The sequence below is a fragment of the Aythya fuligula genome, chromosome 2, assembly GCF_009819795.1.
Source record: "Aythya fuligula isolate bAytFul2 chromosome 2, bAytFul2.pri, whole genome shotgun sequence".
NCBI classification, from domain to species: domain Eukaryota; kingdom Metazoa; phylum Chordata; class Aves; order Anseriformes; family Anatidae; genus Aythya; species Aythya fuligula.
Genome location: NC_045560.1, coordinates 81554688 through 81577398, shown reverse-complemented (window position 1 = coordinate 81577398; position 22711 = coordinate 81554688). Strand labels below are relative to the sequence as shown.

Genomic DNA, 22711 nt, shown 5'->3' with positions numbered 1-22711 from the left:
AAAGACACTGTGTGGCCCTTGTTTATGCTCGTTATTTTTTATTACAATATTACCACAATGAACTCTACTTCAGTAGGCAGCTAATCTCATTATGACAAAACATAATCAACTGCCACCAATAAGATCTGGCATGGCTCAACCACTGCCTCAAAAGGGGGAATCTAGGAAAACACTGTACACAAGGAATTTATGGGTGACTTCTAAATACACAAAAGGTTGTTAAGCATTTATTAACAAAGATGCTGTAAGGATACAGCCAAAGCATAAAGTAACAGAAGCTGTTGCAGTAGATCTTTTCTCCCCCCTCCATTTTGCAGATGAATAAAGTGAAAAACAGAAATGTTAAGGGACTTGCCCAAGTCAGTGGCAACCGAAACCAAGATCAGAAGCTATAAATCTGGTTATAATACCCGAATTGCCCAACAACACTCCTTCCTACAGTATGTATGTTGTGACTGCTTCATGCCCTCCTACTCAACTTCAAACATATTTATAGAAGCAAATAAGAAAAACTAAAAAAGGCGGTGGAGCATTCCCTTAGCTAATATATACAAAGCAATTCTCCCTCCCACAGGCCCTTTCTGCTTTCGCAGATTGTTTTTAAGTCACACCTACAATGCGCTTGCTGTGTTTTAGCCATTACTCACTACTGTTTATTTCCAGAAAGCATCTCACTAGTTTATCCGAATTTGGTTTCAAGCCATTTGTTGTTTGTGTGTAGGCAATCTCCTAAATTAGTTGCTTTTCAGTTCAATTTCTCGTTATAACAGATAAGTGACCTATTTATTCAGCTACAGACCAATTCCATGGTAGTATGCCTACTAAGTTATGAAGCATTTTGATGTGAACTGAACTTGTGACCTCAAAAAAAAAATTCTTTACTTCGGTAAACTATTCCTAAAATAAGTTGCTTAACAATTAAAGCTATTATTGTTTATTTCAGCAAAAATCATACTAAAGGTCAGCACTAATTATTCTGACACATTTGAATAACCCTACTTAAAAAAAAAGTCATGCTACCGATCTTTATTCCCAATTCTTGTCTCTCGATACATGGCACAAATTTACAAACCTTTTATTTATACTTTTTAAAAAATTAGTTTTCCCCCCATAAGTCAATGAACAGAAGAGGCTGGATAGGGAAAAAAAAAAAGTCCTATATCTATGTTTAATATAATATATTTTAGAGCATATATTTTAATTCATCATTAACTGGAATATACTGCACTGATTTTTTAAAAAGGAATATTATAAATAGAGAACTCGTTCTGGAAGCCTACTTAAAAATCCTGGGAAAGAAAATACTAGTTATTTCCTTAAAAATATTAAAATGCAAGGTTTCATAAGGTAAGAGTTACTAAGGTATGTTTTATTTTGTTTGTTTGTTTGCTTCTTTAACATGTATAAAATACACAGAAATGAAAATAAACTGTACTTATGTAGAAAGCAATTTCTGAAAGAACCATTTTATCCCATTAGTGGTGGGTATTTGATTATGGGCAGTTTCAGAAATAAGCAGTTCCATTGGACAGCTCACCCTAGAGCTGCAAAGTTTTATCCATTTTGATCCTAAGTTTCACTCACAGGAAATGGGGGTCACTCAAGGAGTTTGTCAATATGAACCTTGCATGCACAGAGTTAGGTACCATCAGTCTAAGAAAAAATATTGATACTGTTCAACAGGTGAAGTGGCAAAATCTCCGTGTTAATGGTAACTGATTAGATTATAGGCATCAAAGAACTTAAGTCATACCTCCACCTCTGAAAACATTTGTCGTAATAAGGAATGTTAGAAAGCATTCTTTTTGTTAGAACTACTCCCACGTGAGAAAGGGCTGGTTTAGAAAGACAAGAAACTTATCCATCTCACAGACTTAAGACCAAGCTGTGTTCCCTATTCATGCCACCTGTGGAAGAAATGAGGTACTAGGATATGAAAATGCAGCTTTCATTTTGTTGGTCACATGTCAATATTGAACATTTATCTCAAACTAACTTCCTTTGTGATAATCCTAGCACAGTTAAGAAGCTACTTTATCTTACTACTAAGTTCACAATTTCTTTTGCACTTCAGAAAATACTGTTACCTAGTAGTACAATTATCACTTAATGTTAAAATTACTTCAAACAGAACAATTTAAGAAGTACAAATAAATGTCTTGGTAAAGACAAAAAAATAATGTTGTGTTTTGTGATGGGATCTGTTAAGAAAGCCCTAAGTAACTACACCAATAAATTCTTTTGGATTTTTAATCTTCCTGTATTTTAATACTTTAATAAAACTGTAGACACCAGTATGCACACACATAGACAAAGTCCAAAGTAACTCAATTTCTCTGGAGAACATGCAAACCAGTTTATTTGCACTTCTTAAAAAATAAATAAATCCAAAGACACTGCCTGTAACACACAAGTATACCCACCAACGATGTCAAACCTTCATTGTCAACAACCCAGTCTTCCTTTTCAGCTAGCCTCTTTATATCTGTAAGACACAGAAAGAAAAAAAAAAAAAAAAAAGAGGTATTCATTTTCATTATTAAAAACTCCTTGAACTTGAAAAGATAAACCACAGACATTGGGACTGCAATGACTAGACATACAAGCAAATAGCACTAAAAGCTTCAAAGCTTTCAGCCTTCTCAAATGACTAAGAACGGAACACGTACATGGTATGCTGGTGACACCACACTGAGAAGCATATCTGTGATACATGGCAAGAGCTGCATGAAGCCCACCTTTTACTGGAAAGCTTAATATTAAAGGAATATTGTCAAGGCTCTGGGTTTGTTTCTATTTTCTAAGTTCTTAATCAGAATATAAAATAATTCATTGAAGAACTGAAGTCACTGATCTATTATACTCCAGCTCTTAATTAAAAATGAAAGACCAACTGCTTAGTATTTTAGCAAAGATAAAAAGGACAGCATATAATTCATAATTAATAACTATAAAGAAGGCTTAGAGACACCACTTAGTGTCAAGGGTCCATGGTGCTAGACCATTCATGAAAATGCTTGAAAGCATATGCAAAAAACTATCTTCTACTACCCAAAAGGTTTCAATTTCTACAGGTTTACTGAAGCTAAGAGGAGCCAAGACAGGATGTGAATCCAAACCTGTTGTTCTGTGAACAAAATTCTTCTGTGGATGCACTTATTCAGCAACACTTTTTTTTTTTTCTTTTTTTTCCTTTTTTTCTTAGTTGACAAACATGAATGAGATAAACTGTGTGCACTTCATGGGGGCTTTGGCATACATTCTCTCACATAAATTGCTCTTCAGAACTGTCTGTATATCATGAAACTCTCTTTTAAATGGGAAATGATTTTGGTGAATTTCTCTCCCGAGCCCAAGAAAAGAGGGTAACTAATGCATGCTGAATGTATCTACACTACTCTTGGTGCTCTAATTAGCTAGATGAAGAAGCTTGAGCACAGTGTTATACCCTGCAATTCTACATCTCATGGAAATGGTCTTATTGATGAAAAAAGGTATTAGGGGACTGCACAGAATAAATACTCTGTTCATTTCCCTATTTAGTAAAGCTCTTATTGAACTGATATTCTTGCAGGCCTTTAGATCATGCCTCTGCATGTTTTTGTGGCCGTTCATTTTTGCAGCCTGTTCTGAGCTAGCACAAATACTAAAACAAACAAACCAAACCAAAATAAATAAATAAATAAAACCCAAAAAACTAATTTCACTGAAACCCTCCATCAAATTCCAGTCAAATGCATTGATGTAAACCCCCTGTCTGGTCTGGCAGTCACATACATGTATTCTGGCTCTCATGACCTTTATGACCAGTGATCACGCAATAAGAGGGAAAGAACAGAGATCGCTTCTCAGGGCCAGCATGAGTACACTGCATTTATCTGAAGACAACAAGAAAAACCTGTGTGTGGGCAGATTTGTCCTATTTAAATAGCTAATGGTAGTGTGCTCTATTAAAAATTTTAACTGATCTGAATGCCTCTACCAACTTACAACGTGTAGTAAGAGATGAGACTGAGCTTTACATTGCCAGTCTACGGAGCTCACATTTCAGAGAGATTATAGAGGGGGATTCAAGTCCGGCGGGAACCTCTTTCATTAATATAATACAGATATAAATATATCTGACATCCATTTACATAACTCCATGAAAATATCTATTAATTGTTCTTTTGCTGGTTCCCTAAAGACAACAGTTTCTTCAAGGGCCCAATTAATCCAGTCCTGTTCAGAAAAATGATCTAAACACACTTAACATAAGCAATTTTGCTTAGACTGGTAAAGAACAAAAAAGGCACCCGTAGATAAGGTACACAGTGCAAGAATCTGAAATGAGAGTTGTAATAGAGGCAGGTATCTTCACTCTTTCTCTGGTTGATGCTCTGGCAAATGCATAGGACTGTTTCACTAACAGGGAATATGAGAAGCAATCAAGAAAGGCAGTTATAATTGGCTAGATAAAAAAAAGATACATTAGCCAGCCAATATAAAATACCAAATGTTAAGGGATCTGATCTCTTTTAATTCAAGACACGGAAGGATGAATAAAGATGTTTAGACCAAACAGAGAATCATTCCTACACAGATTGGTGAATCTGCTTTATCAAAAATCTAAGTTAGAGACTACCGCTAGAATTATTCCTCCGTTGAACTTATGTGGCCAGCAATCAGGACATAAACAGAAATACTGTATCCGAACAAAGGACTGGGCTACTCTGATGATGCAATAAGTAGGCAAAACTAGTAAGACAACAGGCTTTTCGACTTAGAGCTACATGATTACTCACATATCCGAGTTCTCTATAGAGACTATAGAGAACTGATTTCTTCGTATATCAAGCAAAAGCTGTGGTAAATCCTTTCTGTACAGAGTTATAAAGAGACAAGACAATCTGTGCACTTGTATGGACAACACAACAAGCTGGGTATTAATGCAGGAAAATTAATGTTAATGCTGAAATGGGATTTAATCAAAGAATTAATAGACAAGAATACAATTCATATCGACATTATATCAAATAAACAACAAAGACTTTGTCATTTGTTGTCAATGAAAGTTTAAAAACTTAATTAATGTAGCCACCTACATTTAACACACTTAAGGCTTGAGTAAAATACTTAGCTTCATGTCAGCCCACAAAATAATGATGAATCATATCAAAGATTAAAAAATGATTAAACTGAAAGAGGCACTTTTTTTTTATTATTTATATTGAGAGCAATTAGTCTTTTTGGGGAAAAACAGAACTATTGAACTTCCCTGACTTTTAAGAGGGAGAATTATTTCTGGAAGATTTACTTCATTCAAATTCAAGTTTTAGGATATGGTAAGATGAATGGCCTCTGATGCACACAGAATCACGTTAGGTTTAGAGAATGTGCTATTGGCCTTTACAATCCAGACATTTTTGGGAAAAGCTATGTACACAGAAGGAGGCACAAGGATAACAGTGTTAGCAAAAGGCCTTGGAAAAACAAAATAAAACAAAACACACAACTAAAATATTCCATAAAGGGTTGTTGGCATTTCTGGGGAAGTGGTGTGAAGTGTTGGGGATTTTGGTGTGAGGGGTATTGCCAATTTAATTCGTCACTTCACAGAAGAACTCAAAAAAGAAAAGCTACATGATGAGATAAATCACCGTTTCAACCAAGAGAAGATGGATCTAAACTGCTGTAACAGTTACGATTAAGGGAAGAAAAGATTCAGAATACAGAATGATCTCTGAACCATGAAATGTTTCAGTAATTCTTGGGAGATATACTACAGAACTCAGAGGAGTCCACTGTCCCTTCAATATCTTAAACATCATTAACATCCAGAACATGGTTTGGCATAGTTGGAGAGGAGCGGAAAGAGAGGAAAGGAGAGAAGAGGAGAGAAATGAGAGAAAAAAAAAAAACAAAAAAGGAAAAAACAAAGCAAAACAACAAACAAACAAAAACAGAAAGATCTGCAGCCTTTTATTACCTTCAGCTGTATGTTGTAAGGTCACTATAATGCAACGTACACGAAGATCCAAAATAAGATCCTGGATGATCTGAAGCATATCATTGGGTATCTCAAGTGCAGTAAGAGACTCAGAACTAAGCCTGAAAAGAATTAAAAAAATAAACAACTGAATTTTAAATCTGTGTAAGTTTTTTTAGCAGATAAACTACATTAAATTTTTGTAAAACCTTCTCAATATGTGAATACAGTAGCTCCATCCACAGTAAGTCTTTGACAACTGGTTACCCTGATGAGAAAAGTTTACTTATTTCCTTAATTCAGAGGCATGCAAATACATACTTTTTTTTTTTTTTTTTTCTGTAATGTTACAATAATGTCATCATACAAACATGCCTACTTTTCCCACTGTCCTCTTGCACTTTCCTATCTGCCTTCCTTCATCCATCTTATCTTATAATCTAAAAGTAATCCTTCTGGAGCAGAGGCAGCTCTTTTGCTGTGTTTATATGAATATCTAGATCAATGCCCAGGTCTACAACTGGGTTTATGAGGCATCGTCTACCTGTATTAAAGAACAAAGTGCAATAAAAAGTTATGTGGCCATGTGTCAGATCTCAATGGTACACATGTTTAAGGGACCAAAAATACAGCTACTGCTGAGCAACGAATCAATTTGTTGACTGTTTTGTTCTGAACCAGGACTGGGCTTAATCACCAAGTTTTGTAGCAGAGGATGGAAAGATTCATTTCTACTTTCCCCTTTAGAAACAGCAACACAATAGCTGCTTAGAAGGAATTTCATTTCAGCTTTTAACTAAAAGATTGTTGTTATTCAGACTAGTTAGGGGCACAAAGTGAGGTTTATTGCTTGTTTCCATCCTCTTGAATACATAAGCAAAGACAATTCAAATGCAGCCATTGCTGTTTCCTGTACTGCTAATACTGAGCAAAGCACAGGTACCAGAAATTGCCAAAGAACAGCAGTAGGAAGGCACAAACAAATATGTTTGAGTAATAAGTGGAACACTTCCAGCCATCCACCTGCAAACTCTAGTTTTTTACTCCTGGTGTTGGTCATAATCCATAAAAGCAGCACCATTAATTGCTAACTACATTCCAACTCCACAGTTTTAACTCTGAAAATGTTATTCAGATCCTGACTGCTATCAGCTCAGCATAACTACTGAATCAATAGATTACATAAATCTGCATTATCTCAGTCATGCAGAAAATACAGGACGTAAACAGCCATCTGTGAGAAATTTAAGTGACTTCAGGCTGCATAAAAGTCCTGTACTTGGAGTCGACTGCATTCCCAAAAGAGCGTACAGCTTTTCCTCACACAACTTATCCTAACATACACACCTTTCTAATCCCTACCATGAGGCCAAAATCTTGCAGGAGATGGCTTCACTTTATTGCTGAGCTCTCATTTATCCTTTGGAACCTACTGCTTACACCAGGCAATGACAGAGTGGGATACAAGGCAAAAAAGCATGTAACCACCTCACTGTAAGCTGTCTTATATATATAAACAAAAAGAAAAATTAAGATACAAGCACTAATTTGGGAAATGACTGATCCCATCGTGTGCTTCTTGATGATTAGATGTTGGGAATTACAAAAATAAGACCTAAGTCATCATATAACTTTGCGACAAGTAAAGTTTATATGTAATGTGTAGACTATTCGTGAGAGCACTCCAACTTCTTTACTGGTGAGAGTCACAAGAATTAATTAGATTGTCAAAGAACGCCGGAGCTTGAAAAGAAGACCTGCAGTACTTGCAAAAATTTAAGATTTGGTCATCACTGGTAGGTACCATATCGTGGTATGTTTAGTTCCTCTTCTCCAGATTGCTCCTCTTCTTGACTTTTGACTGCTTTGCATTAAGCCCTAGCTCACTCCTGTTAAGAGCACTAACGACATGAGGTGGTGAAAAGAATGGGAAGAAGAGACAGTTTCCCAGATTTCAGTTCTGGTACTCATTACCAGGGCAGTAGCCAGAAAGAATGATAAGAATACCTAGAATAGAGTCATCACGTATCTTATAACCTTATACTGGATCATATCTCAGATGGCAGGACTCTGACACACAACCAACCTTCAGACAATCTGTTGGTCAAATTGCCAAGCCAGTGCAAGTGATAAATACTAGATTTTTATAATTTGAGTGTAATTGGATTATTTTTCATAAATTGGCAACACGCGTGCTGAAGCCTGTTCCCTCACCCCCCTTTATGTATTTTTCATCCAATGCCAAGTCCATTCCTTCTTAAACTGGAAGCTTTCCATAAACTTCAGCCAGAGTAATAAACTTCAACCATCCAGAAAAAAAATAAATAAATCCATGTGAAATTCAGATAATGTAACTGACAACAGACTTCTGGAAAGTGTTAAACAGACTTAACAACAGGTGCATATCATTGTTAGCTCCATCTGCAGTAAGAGTTAACTACATGTGAATTAACATATGAATAGGAGTTAACTACACCCTTTCTCTTCATCGCCTGTGTTTTGCTTGTTATTTACTTTGAAACCTGCAAGTAAGAAGTATGCTATCAAATCCACGTTATTACTTGAATTTCCAAATGATAATGATGATGCATATACCCTCCATGGACAAATGGAAGGAAATTCCATGTATTTATTGAGACATTTTGTAACTGACGACGTGCACATCACTCAGTTTATAAACAAACATAATTATAAGCAAAATGACATTATAAGCAGGAACATCACCTTTTGTAAAACAACTGCGAAAGCAAACTGTGATTTGAAAATGATACTATACTGAGAGGCATGTTATTTTTATCTATTTTGGCAGAGATGGGAAGATATGCAGTAAATGAAGCTAATAATAGCAAAGCTGCCTACCTAATTTTACCCTAAAGAATCAAATTCCATTTCATTCATGGAGCTTCTATGCTGTGCCATGCAAATCATTTATTCAACCCTTTCCTAAGGTGGTCTAGGAAAAAATGAATATATCATTTGTAATAAGCACGTGTCATGAGACATCACAAATTAAACTTGCTTACAGAATCCTAAATCTGCCCTAAGCTATTTTTCATGATCGTATTTTTGAAAGCATTAACATTCTCAGTACTCAAGAGTATTTAATGAAACAAACAAAACAATTTGTGTTAGAACATACGCATTCCAGGAATAGCATCATATTGTAGGTCAACAGCTTCATTTACCTTACTGTCTGGATAACATGTGTTAGCCACTGGCCAGAAAGTTCAGTTTTCATCTCCCAGCCACCATACTGCCTTGATTCTCCTTCTCTGAGACTGAATGGAAGCAAAGCTCCACGGATAAGTTTCACCAGAGAGTGCATCACTTCTTGAATCATTTTCTGAATCAGAATAAGGAAAAGAAAAATCAAGCTCTATCAGTATGCTTAAGAAGTTAAACTATATATTTGCTATACTTGCTATACACTTGCTATACTTGCTAGACACAACATCTTGTAACGTATGATTTACAGGAGGTTCCACATGACAGAGAGCATGGAAGGATGAGGTATAAGGGCACAAAGATGATTTAAGAAATCTGATTTTCAAGGTGGTGATCCTAAAACATCCTGGTATGAAAGGCAACTGAAAGAAAGCGATGTTTACTCCCCATAACTTACCTTGAAATCATTTTGTCTTTGCCTAGCGTTTTTCTTCGATCTTTCCATTTGGCCAGATTTTTCAGCAGTCTTGTGAAAATGAGAAAATTGAAAAGTGTAAGTATCTCATAACCACTGTTAAAATAATTCTGAAAAAGGGGGGTTTCAAAGTGAAGAAGTGAAAACCGAACACTGAGTTTATGATGTAATTATAAAAACTAACTCATGCCATCTGAATAGGCAGACTATATATATCAATAAACTTTCCTTACAGTAGATCAGTGTGCAAACGTTTTATTCAAAGGAACAATATGTATTTAAGACAAAGCTGGAGACAAATGTAAGAGTAGCTCAAATAATATCAACTTCATTAAGTCAACGTATTCTCATTACAATGTTAATGAGAGCTAAAACATATATAGTCTAATTGTGCATCAAGTTTGTATGAAGAAACTATTTTCTCAGTGTGGAAGGTGTCCAAAGAAAGGCATCAATATGAAGTGACAGACACTTTTTGGAATGAGTGCAATTTGGAATTACAACATGGATAGGGGATTTTTTTTTATTATTATTATTTTATTTTATTTTATTTTGTGTGCGTGTGGTTTTAAGAGCAGCATTTTGTTGAAAAAGCCCTTGAAATAATTCAACTAACTGTAAAAGAGAGTCTGCAAAATAATCATCAGCTTAATGGACAGTTCACATTTTTGAGAACTGAGGAACGTGAGTACACTTTGCATGAGACAGTTACAGTTGAAGAAAAACATGGTTTGACTAATAGTCTTCCTGTTTGTAGTTCCAACCTTCCGTGGAGTCTACTGAGAACACAAAGCAAATTGTACCGAAAAAAGTTATTTAAAATACTGTGTTAAGCGCAGATAATAGAATTTTATAGTTAGAAAATCTGTTTAATGTATGTACAGCAACATCTACTGGACAAGAAGTGCAATAACATGACAACAGTTTATTCTCAGAGACTACGTTTACTTTCAAATCATTAACTTGAAATGCTGTATTTTTTGAATTCCATCTCTAGCAAAAGTGTTTCACATTTTTAGGATAAAATACATCTCTTGAAATGATCACAACTTAGAAAAAGAACTAAAACTGCTCAGCCATTCTGGAAAATAGATAGCTATGAAACTGATGTACTTTAAAGCTGACTTGTAGAGTTTCAGACAAGGAGAACAAAACTTTAGAATTACTTCTATGTATAATAACCACTTCTCTCTTTAATGCCTTAAAAAAGAAAAGAAGCAGTATTCCTTTAAACCTCAGGTATCAAGTTAAAATTCACACCGTTTTGCAGCTGGATTAAAGAACAAAAAAAAGTTCAGAGATCTTTGATATCTTTCTTTTCTTAGTGGTTTTGCTGAAGACCAATCTTAAACCTTTCCTGCACAGACAGACCAAAACTATTTTGTGGTAAAACCAACGGTTACTACTCACATATGCTACTTCACCTAGAGTGATTCAAAGAACTACACTTTTTAAACTGTTGAAAATATCACGTAAATCTTTAACTGACAATATTTTAAGGCATAGAAGCTAACCTTTCAGAAGCAAAAAGAACACCCCCCCCCCAAACCCAAAAAACCCTACAAACCGAACAAGAAAAAATAAATACAGCTTGTTATTTATAAGTGGGGATTTTCTTTCCCCATTTTTACAATGCCTTGTGCACTTGCTCAAGTTAACTGAAATGACTGTCTATGCCATTTTCACAGGACTTTTCTCACAAAACAGTAGCGTGTCACTTTGCTTCCAGAATGACAACAAACAGCAAGTAACACAGTTGATAAATTTCTTACAGGTCAAATAAAATCTGTATGGTTTCTTATAGAAAAACATACACATCTTGAACGTATAAATCTAAAACATATGAAGCTTTGAATAAGACGTGGTGACACATTCTTGGGTGCTCTAGAAGTTTTCTAGCTTGTGCCACACTGTCCCCTCTGTTACTGTCTGTTGATTTATGCCATGCAGACACTCAAAAGGACACAGTTCCTCCTCTCTTCCCTAAGAACTTGGAGGGTCTTCCATACTGATCAACAGACCAGAAGATACCAAGCATATGGGGGGTGAATTTCTTACAAGCTTAGTATCTGTCCCAACAGAAGAAAAGTACCTTGCAGACTAATGGGAAAACTACCTCCTCCTTTTCTTTTTTCTCTTTTTATTTTTTTTTTTTTAAATAATTAATATGGAAACAATGTTTTGATTAGACCCAACATAAGATCACTGCATTTTCCACTTGCAGTCACTCTCAAGAGCATAATTTCCTCAACCTCATTTACAATTCAAGTCTCAGTTTCTCTAGAAACTGCTTTCCTTTTCATTGTAGTCAGAGAAAGAAAATCACAATAACTTAAATTTGTAAAGTCTAATTTCCAATAGTACTGTGATCAAACATGAAAGCTGTCATTTCCCTTACAAAATAACTTTTGTGAAAGCTAACAGTACCAAGATTTATTCTTGATTCTACCTCCTTCACAGAATGGCATGAGTAAATGTAATATCTTTGTTTTGATTTTAGCATGTGAAATGAAGATTATGAATAGAATCTATTTCACTAGGGCTGCTAGGAGCTGTATATTGTGTTTGACATAGTACCTATAGTACCTATCGGTATCATCATATGAAAACATTGCACTGGATATCAGACAGTGACAACAAATAGAACTGACAGCTTGAGAAATTAATTCTTCAGTTAGAGAAAAGGGAAAACAGCAAAACAAGCATCTAAATTGCCTTTACCCAATTTGTTTTGTTTTCTACTAAATCTGCAAAGAATAGTAGTTAGCTGTCACTGTAGTTCTATTTCAGGGATTATTTTCTAGTGAAATAGTGTAACTGTGATGACTTAGGGTTGTAAGCATAGCAGGACACTGTAAGCATGACAAGATTTTATCTAAACTGATGAAACGATATTGCCACCATTAAACAGAGAAGTTTTAGATGCACAAACCTTTACGCTTAACTATAGAAATACAGAAACTTTAATAAAGAGAAGCTGATATGAATAATACATGTTGAAAAGCTTGCTTATTTTCCGCCTGTTTCGTAGTAACCCAACTGACGCTACATCTACTTGCAGACCTTGCCTTCAGAGTTTTCTAGGATCCAGAATGAGCACGTTCAATCTGCAGCCACAAGACTTTGCAGTGATTAAGTGTGAATTAGTGCCTTGTAATCTGTTGATGGAACAGAGTACTACCTCTCACTGTGCTTAAATCATGTGTTTGTCTTTGTCAGATTCGCACCTCGGGAAAATCCCATCACTACAGATCTCCTTCTGGAGAAAGAACAGCACAGCTTGAAGACCAGAAGCAAACTCTCTATAAAACATATTCTGTGACCAACTTTTAACAACAACACAAAAACAAAAGGTATTATATTCATCTGTTAGTGATTATGATGGTAAACGGCATACTACCCATACCAAGTTAATTATGAAATGTGTCCTTTTCAAATGTGTTAATAGTGTGCACATAGAAATGGCACATGATGGCATGAATTGTTACTTTTTTTTCATTTGTTTAATACTTTCTGCATGTTGTAGTATCAACATTCTATTTACAGAATTTGTAGAAAACAGATCACTTCAGCAAAGACTAGGAACACAGGTGACTGCAGCTGACTACTTTCAGACTAGACTCCCTGTAGCATTTCTGTGTACACTGCTCGTCTTGGTCATTTTACAACTCTGGTGTTGAACCTATCTTCACTTCCAAATTCTTAAAGCTCAAGAAATGAGTACTTCCGTTCCAAAGAAATGAAGCTTTTTTTTTTTTTTTCCTCTATGACTTTGTCTCTTACATATCTCTATCCTTCGGCCAATTTGCTATTTCTTCAAGATCACCGAAGAAGGGCAGCTGGTGACCTACAATCAAGAGGTGAAACTACACAGATGTTGACTCCAGCATCTGGAACACACACACAGGCAGAATTCTAAGTAATTCCAGTGTATGCTTTTATTCTTTTAAAAATAAAGAACCTCACTTCTATACGCTAGTATTACCAGACAAGCTACATGTCACCATTTGTAATAGACCAAAGGTAGCATCTCTCAAATGTGTAAAAGTTTACAAATTGTTTTATAAACCCCTCAGATTAAAAAAAAATCCAGTCACGTCTTCCAGTGAAATATAACACTTCAAACCTAATTATTATGGAACTTTGTTATTTAGAAGTCATTTATATACAAGAATCCATACCTCACTGAATAAACTTCCATTCACATAAGAAATCCAGAGCTTCCAGAAGTTGGGCAGCTGACTCACAACAAGTTTTGTCAACTTTTCAACAAACACAACTTGCTGAGGTGCTTTGTATCGCCAGGCTAAAAAGGGGGAAAAATAAAGGGGGGAGGGGGGAGAGGGGAAGCAAAAAATAAAAAAATTTGCATTAATAATAAAATAGATAAAATAATAAAATAGGTTTGCTGTTGCCTTGTATTACACAAATGATTATACAGTATGGATATAAAACCTTTCAGGTAGGAGTGGAAAAATTTAACAGCCTGGTCCATATATATATGAATAACTGGTACACATGCAAGTTCTTTCTTATTTTCTCATATGCTTACAAGGTGCCAGCACTATGACAGAATGTACAGACAATTCACCAAACAATCCATTCAACTGGTCTTCTGTCTTCAAACCACTAAACGTTACGGTATCATAAAAGCAATCAAGACCTTCGAAGTTTCAGATGATGAGGTGGTGATGCTAAAGAATTAGGGCTGCTAGGACGGGTTTGGTAAAGGTAAACAATGGGAATGGGAAGATCTGCTTTATTTCTAGCTCAAAGAATTTTCCATTGTGGCCTGAGGAAAGTTGCCAACCTCTCATCTTCATTTCCATTTGTTTGGTAAAATCTTTTCTCTGGAAAACAGGGAAGATTCCAATACTGTTGTTCAAACTTAATAAACGTAGCACTAAGTATATACTGAGAGTCTTGGATGAAGAACGCAATCAGAATTATCATATAACACTGCCACATCTCTCACTTCACCAACCTACTTACAGCCCTGCTGCACTGGCTATTAAAACAAAATAGCTTACATTTTGGCAGCAGATAACATTTCTCAGTTTCCTATCAAATGGGCAAAAGAGACTGGCAGAAGGAAAGTAAAGAGAAAGCTGAAAATGGGCAGAAGAAAAGTGCAGATTAATATGAAAACCAAAGGAAACTGAAATATTTCTGTAAATCCACCTTCTCCACAGAACCTTTCTTGATAATGATGTTTTTAGCAAACCAGGATATACAGGCAATTCTTACATGCTAAAAGACTGTTTTATTTCACCTTATTAACTACAGTCTACTTTAGAATGTTGGGAAAATAAACAGATTTTGGAAAAGACCATTTAAAGAGGTTTTTTTTTATTATTTTTTTGCTGTTGTTATTATTTTTTAAACAAACTGTGATCTTTTATAAACAAAAAAATTAAAAACATGATATTACCCTACATAACTCTGGAAATGCAGATTTTTTTTTTTTTGCCTTTAACCTGCCAGAGAATATCATCCATCCATAGGAGTTCACCATTTAGGCCAAAACAGGTGCCTAACAGCACATTAGGTAACCAGCACACATTACCAGAGCCTCACTATTTTATCGTGTTAGTATCTGGTTTTGAATCTCCTTGAAGCACAGCATGCCTTCAGCAGCATCCATCACTAGAGGTGCAGGTCAAGTATTGGTCCACTTGTTTACTGGGTGGATAAACATCTCTACTAACCAAAGCATTCTTTTTCATCACAGCGAAAAAGTCTAGAGACTGTGGGTGAGTATTCAAGAACCCAAAATCACACTGGAAGCCCAAATTTAGAGAGACTCTTTAGAGACTCTGACATAACTGAAGTGTAACACTCAACTCATAGCGCTGTTCCCGTTAAGAAGCACAAAAACACTGAAGTTCAAGCAGCAAAACTTGTACCGTGGACACACAGATGTCAGAGCTGCGCTTTTGCCAGCTTAGTTTATGACAGTCAGAGAACTGGTCTAGACCCAGTAGCAGAAAAAGCCTTCTTACTAACATTGGCTGTGACTGTGCCAGGAAGCCGGGCCAACACTGCTATAGCAACAGAGGCTCTGTAATGCCAACAAACCAACTTCTAACCAAAAGATTTTAATTTCTCCTGGAAACCAGATCATCTTTGCCAAAAGCTCCAGTGCCAACCTAAGGTTATGACCAGGGATGTCTGTTCCTAACTATAAACACAAAATTTACGTATGATACTCTTTCCTTCCAGGAAGAATACTTCAGGCCTATTTCAGAGGCTGTCTTAGTCTCAAGTCTACAGACAGCAGATACTTCTTAGAGTAAGTTACCGCATATCACGGCAAAAGGACATTCAGGCCATAAGTAACAGCATATTTGGACTTCGTTGCTAGAGAAAGCTCCAATCTATATTAAAGATTTTCTTAAAATTTGATGAAACATTTTCTTTCATTCTATTTATTCTATTATAATCTGTGCTATAACATCCTAGTGATGAAACTAGATGAAACTAGATTTCTTGTTCAAACATTCTTGCAAACATGCACTCTAGCCAGAGCTGAATTGTATTTGAATACTGCAGTTTCAAATTCAAAGCAATTTGTTCAAAAAAAAAAGTCATGTACAATGACTGTCAATTACATTGTGGAGTAAAACCAAATGAAACCAAAAAACTATGCCATTCCTCAAATTTTCTGAAAAATAAAAGGGTGTACATGCTGCCTGAAAAGAGAGTAAGTACATAATGGCATATTTGGAATGGCATCTTGTGCACAGGTATCATAAATTATTTATTTGCTTTGGATCTCCGCTCTGAGAACAGCAAGACAGCAAAGCCCTCAGCTCTTCCTAAGCATGCACTGGGCACGAGCACCTAGGTAGCAATGAACTTAAGTCAGAGGCAACTCATTCAGACTCTAGGGTTTGTGCTGGATTAGACTCCTAAGGTATTGTGGTGTTCTGATCCTCCAATTTTCCTTTGAAATTTGGTTTGAACTGCTGGTTACAGAATCTGAAAAACTTGCTGAAGACACGTCTTTTCCAGGTTGTGAAAGGTTATGAATCCATAACCAAGGATCTGAAGACAAATATAATCAATGAAACTGAAATTGCCTTCACTAAATGTAACTATTTAAGTTGAGAGAAATGCTAAAGAAATTAAATAAAGGAAAAAAAAAAAAAAGAAACTGGACTAACTATGCTGCTTTGATACATTGTCTGGCATGTGTATTGATAGTGTTGCAGAAACCACTTCAAAACATGCAAGTACTACATAGAAACCAAGAACTTGTATTAATGGTGGCACAGAACAATCAGCAATTCACTGTTTTGGTCTGTAAATACCAGGCTCTGGGCTGAGAAAGGACAAAGTTAACAGCAATACAGTAATGCAATTACTCAGTATACACATATATTTTGAAATACAAACGTTCAGTTTCAAATCACAAAGTAATTTAATTTTCTCACTTGTAAAGTTACACTGTGGCACCACAAGAATGTACAATTCTTTCATTATTCTTCACTATGCTCTTGAGAGATTCCCTTCATTCTTCTTTGTGCTCGAAAAGATCAGATATTTATAGATGTTTTTTCAAGTAAGCCCACAGAGTTGGGAGAAGAGCAACATCAAAGCAGAACAAAGCCAGAAAGTTCTTCATAAAAAACTGCTTTCTGCATAGCTTCAAGAACTAAACAAAACAAAATATCACACCCCCAACTGGTGTGAATGCTGAACTTTCTGAAATAAAACTATTAAAGCATTTATGTCAAAACTTATGCTTCAAAGTTTCAAGCAGCTTGGTAAGAAATGACCTCTCCTGTGAAATGCATGTTTTCTGACTCCTGTGATTTTACTATTAAAAGACTCCTGTTGTTTGGACAAGGTGCACTGAAGACACTCTTGACACACAAGGGTTCTGTTGGTTGTGGACACACTGCTCAAGCTAAGTCATACACTTTTGTTTCTCCTTCTAGGTTCAGAAAATAAGGGACCCAGAACTGGATATATGAAGTCACAGGAGGAGCAAAATACAAGATCTGTCTCAAACGCACACAAAAGATGTAACAACAGCAATGGGAAAGTAGGTGGTTATGTAAAGGGGGGAAAAAAATCTGATACTGTGGAAAAAAAATTACAAAGATTTTAGTTATGAACTGCTTTTTACTTCTGGAAAAAAAAGCAAACAAACAAACAAAAAAAAACACACACAAGAAACAGAAGACCCCCTTGATAAGCAACGGTAATACACAAGAAGAAAGAACACAGTTCCTAACATTAAAAACAAAAAACAAAACAAAACAAAACAAAAAACAAACAAACAAAAAACAACATTTGAGTGAAGTTTCAAAATTCACCTCTAAGACTTTGTCTTCACAGAGATCTAAGATAATCTATAGCAGCACATAATGTTAGTAATGGTGACTGGAGAGATTTGCTGTCTACCAACAAACCAAAACAATAAACACACAGAATCTAGGTTTCTGTTTGTTTTTCTGACTGCGCAGCACACTGGATATAGAGAATTACAGATTTGTGTTTCCAAACAAAACAGATGCCTACCATCATCACGGCCAGACTGAAAACTGCTGCCTCTTTTCAATGAAGCAGTTTGACTGAGGTGGCCAATTGGAGATGGACGCATATCACTGTCCAGGTCTAACATTGGGCTGTGGATCAATGAGGTGCCTATGGAGGGGGAAAAAGAGTAGTAATAATGATTTTGCACATCAATTGACATGAAAATGCATATGGATTCAGAATTAGTTTGGAAGTGATACAAGACTAAAGGTATCTATCAAAAACATTCTTAATCTTATTTAGACTGTTTGTTCATCCACACAAATGCTATTCAAAAACACGGCTATTGACACCCACAACAAACCCAAAACCACTTATCACGTGAAAAATGTTCTTTGGTCTGTATTTCTCAGCTTTTACAATTAAGACCCTACAATTATTTGCTTGAAAGCCATGGATAAATATGTATTTATACCATTAATGACGTGACACACACTGGCATATGACTGAATATACTTTTCAACTGCAAAGGCTTCTTGTGTCTCCAACTGAAGCAGTAAAGGGCAGAGTATTCTACTACTTCTTAGATGCTTGACCTACACAGAATTCAGGTAGTAAGAATCCACCCATCGTGAAGCAGGTGAACTAATTGCTCCATATTCCTGTGCATGTCTATAAATCACACCCTACGTACACATAGTTCAAAACACAGAATATATTTTGCAAAGAACCAGTTACTGTTTTCAAATAATTATATTTTCTTTGAGTGTTTGTCCCTATGTAGATCACTATAAGCAAGCCCTAAACAATGATCTAACTTGGTGGAGATGTGTACTTTGGGTCTAATAAACGTTCTGGAAAACAATTTCATAATGAGAAGACCATGACGATTTTTTATTTCTGTTTTTAAATATACTAAAGCGCTGCTGGTATTTCTCTTGAAGTCTACAATGATGGTTTATGCATCTCACTTTACAGATATATTTCTGAAAGTAACCACCAAAAAGGATATCAGCACTGGCCAAGTGAGCTGTAACACATCTGAACTTGAATTAATCACAATTCATAAGGAATTTTGTAGTGAGAATCTCGGAGTTTGAGTTTATATTGCTTGATCTTTTCCATCAATACCTGCATTCACTTAAAATAACAGGAAAGCCACACAGTAAGAGCACTAATTCTAACATGACTGTATACAGGAACAAGAGTAACACAAAATAAAAAGGACTTGAAGTATGTTTCTTCTGAATTTATGTTTCTGTCAGACCAGTGTTGTAGTAAAGATACACCTAGTCACTTTACTTCAACAGCCAGGATTTAAAGAACAATATTAAACACTGTGAAAATCACTGCAAACTTCCAATAGATGACAGCATTGTTTTTTGCTTCTTTTTGAAAATAGTTTTTCCTCACATAATTTTTAATGGCTTTTAAACAGATTTTCCTGTGGCCTCAAGGAGGCACTGTCTTTACAGAGCTGTCAGTTCCCTGCTTCATGTTACTACCGTTCACACTATAAAATACCTAAATAAATACATGTAGATCTATTTGCTACATAGTGAAAAACTGCAATGGATACATTGTGTTAATTGACTATATTTGACCTGCATTATGAATATGTTGACTATTCAACTTCTACACCACTTATTAAAACTGGCTTATATTTATTACACCTTGAAAATTAATGAATTTTCAGCTATACGGAATCTGCTGCAATGGGCAAGTAGCACCATGGTCAATTTCTACTATAAGTTGATTTGGGAAAAGACTTCTCCCTCTGAATTAACTAAAAATACGAGAAAGGAAAAAAAATAAAGCTATCAGAAGTTTTTAGAGTAGGTATGGATGCTACAAATAGTTAATTATGAACACGTACTATGCAACTGCCCATATAACAGAGATCTGTTTAAGGTCACATATCTTCTGCATTCAGGAATTAAATGCCTTTGACTTTTAAAACATATCTTAAATGTTGTAAATTTGCAATAATTAACTTGTGTGAAAACATTCCTTCCAGCAACCGTGCAGAAAAAAGTAAAACAATGTCTTTTTTGATTAAAAAAAAAAAAAAAAAAAGATATGAGATGCATTTGGTACCTTGCAGAGATTCTACTCAAAATAAAAAGAAAATTGCATAAAAGGTTTTAAGAACTTTTACGTGTCTCCCATAGTTCTTTGGTTTCCACAAAAAATTGTCTCTGAGATTCATATCTGCCTTTTATTTGGTTGAAAATAAATACACGCCCAAAAATACAAATCAGAACTGTCACAGGCATTGCTAGTTAAAAAGCACATATATTTCATACATAAAAATAAAAATGCTATTTCCACAAAAACTACATTTAGAAAAAGGCATGATACACCAAAATTTCCCTCTTTGATGTCTTCGTGTAGGAGTTATGCTCTCACCCTTCAAACACCTTGTTAATACGGGGAATTTCTTGTAAACAGATGGTATCTAAAAATGACAGTGCCAATTAAACCTCAGAATTAAGAAAAACAGACACACTTACCAAAACATCTTAATGTGAATTAGTTCAATTAAAGCCATTTGCCTGAGGTAGCTGAAAAGCTAAAAATTCTGTATTGCTGATGATATACTAACCCCACGTCGTCCAAATGGTTTATATATTCACCAGTAACAGAAAACACGTAAAGAATACTCTCTTGTTCCACCAGAAAAACCACATCATCAGTTTGCAGCCGTACCAGGAAAAGAAAGTTTAACATGAACTAATTTCTTAATTGGTTGTCTAGCATTACAAGCAAGTATAACACAGCAGCAGGGAACTACAACAGCACATATACCCTCAGGACTAATAAACATCTGGATTACATTAGCAATGCTGATCTTGCTTGCAGCCGACCAGAAGATAGCGCTTGAAGACTGCATACTAATGCATATATCTTGTGTTAAAAAAAAAAAAAAAAAGAGAAAAAAAAAGAAAAGAAAAAAAAGAAAGAAAAAAAAAGGAGTAAACTTAACAAACAATTTTTCTCCCATCCCAATTCATTCCCTCCCTGGAGCCATGAGCTTAATTTTAGCAGCATAATGTAATACAATGAATTAATATTAGTATGAACTGTAGACAATAATATTTATAAAACTAAATAAACTACCAAAATAATAATTTACTGCTTATTCATTATCTGATTTTATACTATTTCTACATTCTTAGATCCTGAATATCACATAGCAAAAATCTCAATTTTTTAAGAAATTAACTTTCTACCTTGCTAACAGTTTTTTAGATATTGTATAAGCAAACGGTACGAAAAATAGATTCCTGGCAGACATCCGTTTTTTAACAAACGTACTGCATCTTTGAAGTCACACAAATATTTTTTTCCCCCAAAATACAGCATTTACATGGAACATATCTGTCAGTGACTACAGTGCCAAGTGTATATTTAACCAAGGAAACACAGGAAAAATAAATGTACTACATTCTCCACTTCTACCTCGTCATGACAAGTAAGTACAAGAAGTATAATTAAATCCTTCTTACATTTACAACTGTGAAATCATGAGATCAAACAAGTTTTGAGGACCTTAATAATTGCTTTAATTTTTTCTTTTTAAAATATTTTATTGGGTTTCAACTTTTTGCACATATATTTTAAAGGTATGCAGAAAAAAATTGAGGTTATTCAGATACCGTGTGAAATACAAACAATGCAGTGTCTTTTTTTGCAGACCTCCCTGTCCTAGTGAAGTAAGATATCACCAGAATAAGGATTTTAATAAAATACAATACAAGCACGCTGCTTTTTGAGGTCATTTACTTTATTTGGGTTTTCACTTTTCTCCAAATTTATCAGCACTAGAGTTGCTATAGGGTACGTATATGCCTATAGTATTTATGGCTGATGTACATACACTTTGACTCCAGCTTTTGTGCACATCATTGTCTGCATGCTCGTGGCACGTAGCACGTTGCAGCCCCAGTGTAAAAGATGACTAGCGTGAAATTTGCCTAAAATACGATTTTTCCATGATCAACGATTTAAGCTTTTAAAAGCAGCTCGACGTTTGTATTTCAAACCCATTACAAAACCGAGTGCAAGACCCATCCTTTGCGCCACAGCCCTGCTTGCTGTGTCCCCCTGCCTCCTAGCGGAGTGAGGCTCCTGGCGGGCGTCAGGCCCACCTCACCTCCCGGCTGCCACCAGGCCTCGGCCGCAGCTCTGTCAGCCTGTCTCAGCGTTAATGTCCCGCTGAAGCTTTATAAAAGGCTTTTTGCAAAAGATACCGAGTGACCTGAGGATAACGCAGGCCTGGTGTTTTTTGCAGCGACAAAGAAAAATGTTTACAAGTGGCCAGCCTCGGGCTGAGTAGTTTTTCAGTGTGATCCCCCATGGCAAGTCAAACGCCAGTCATTACACAGACTAAATGCACAACCAGGGCATGTATATGAGCATGAGGGGGAAAGAAAACGACTGTACAGATGTGCAACCAGGTGAATACAGTCACTGTATTCTTTCATCCATTATGTATCTCGCAGCGAATTTTCTCACAGGCTACAATGGCGAGGGAGCGCTGATCTATAGCCTCCGGACGCTCTGAAGGGCGGCAGACTTCCTTACCACCCTTAAACACCTTTGAACATTTTTTC

The 22711-nt window shown here is 35.7% G+C and overlaps 1 protein-coding gene across 2 annotated transcripts in view; it reads right to left on the bottom strand.

The window, feature by feature from the left end:
* Positions 1-22711, bottom strand: part of EXOC2 (exocyst complex component 2) — a 135206-nt gene that overhangs the window by 52062 nt on the left and 60433 nt on the right. For both annotated transcript variants that reach the window (XM_032181287.1, XM_032181288.1), the window contains exons 12-17: positions 18138-18263; positions 13790-13914; positions 9591-9659; positions 9154-9311; positions 5969-6090; positions 2424-2485 (exon numbers count right to left, since the gene is read on the bottom strand). In XM_032181287.1, the coding sequence (XP_032037178.1) occupies positions 2424-2485; positions 5969-6090; positions 9154-9311; positions 9591-9659; positions 13790-13914; positions 18138-18263 (662 nt within the window). The remainder of the gene's footprint in view (positions 1-2423; positions 2486-5968; positions 6091-9153; positions 9312-9590; positions 9660-13789; positions 13915-18137; positions 18264-22711) is intronic.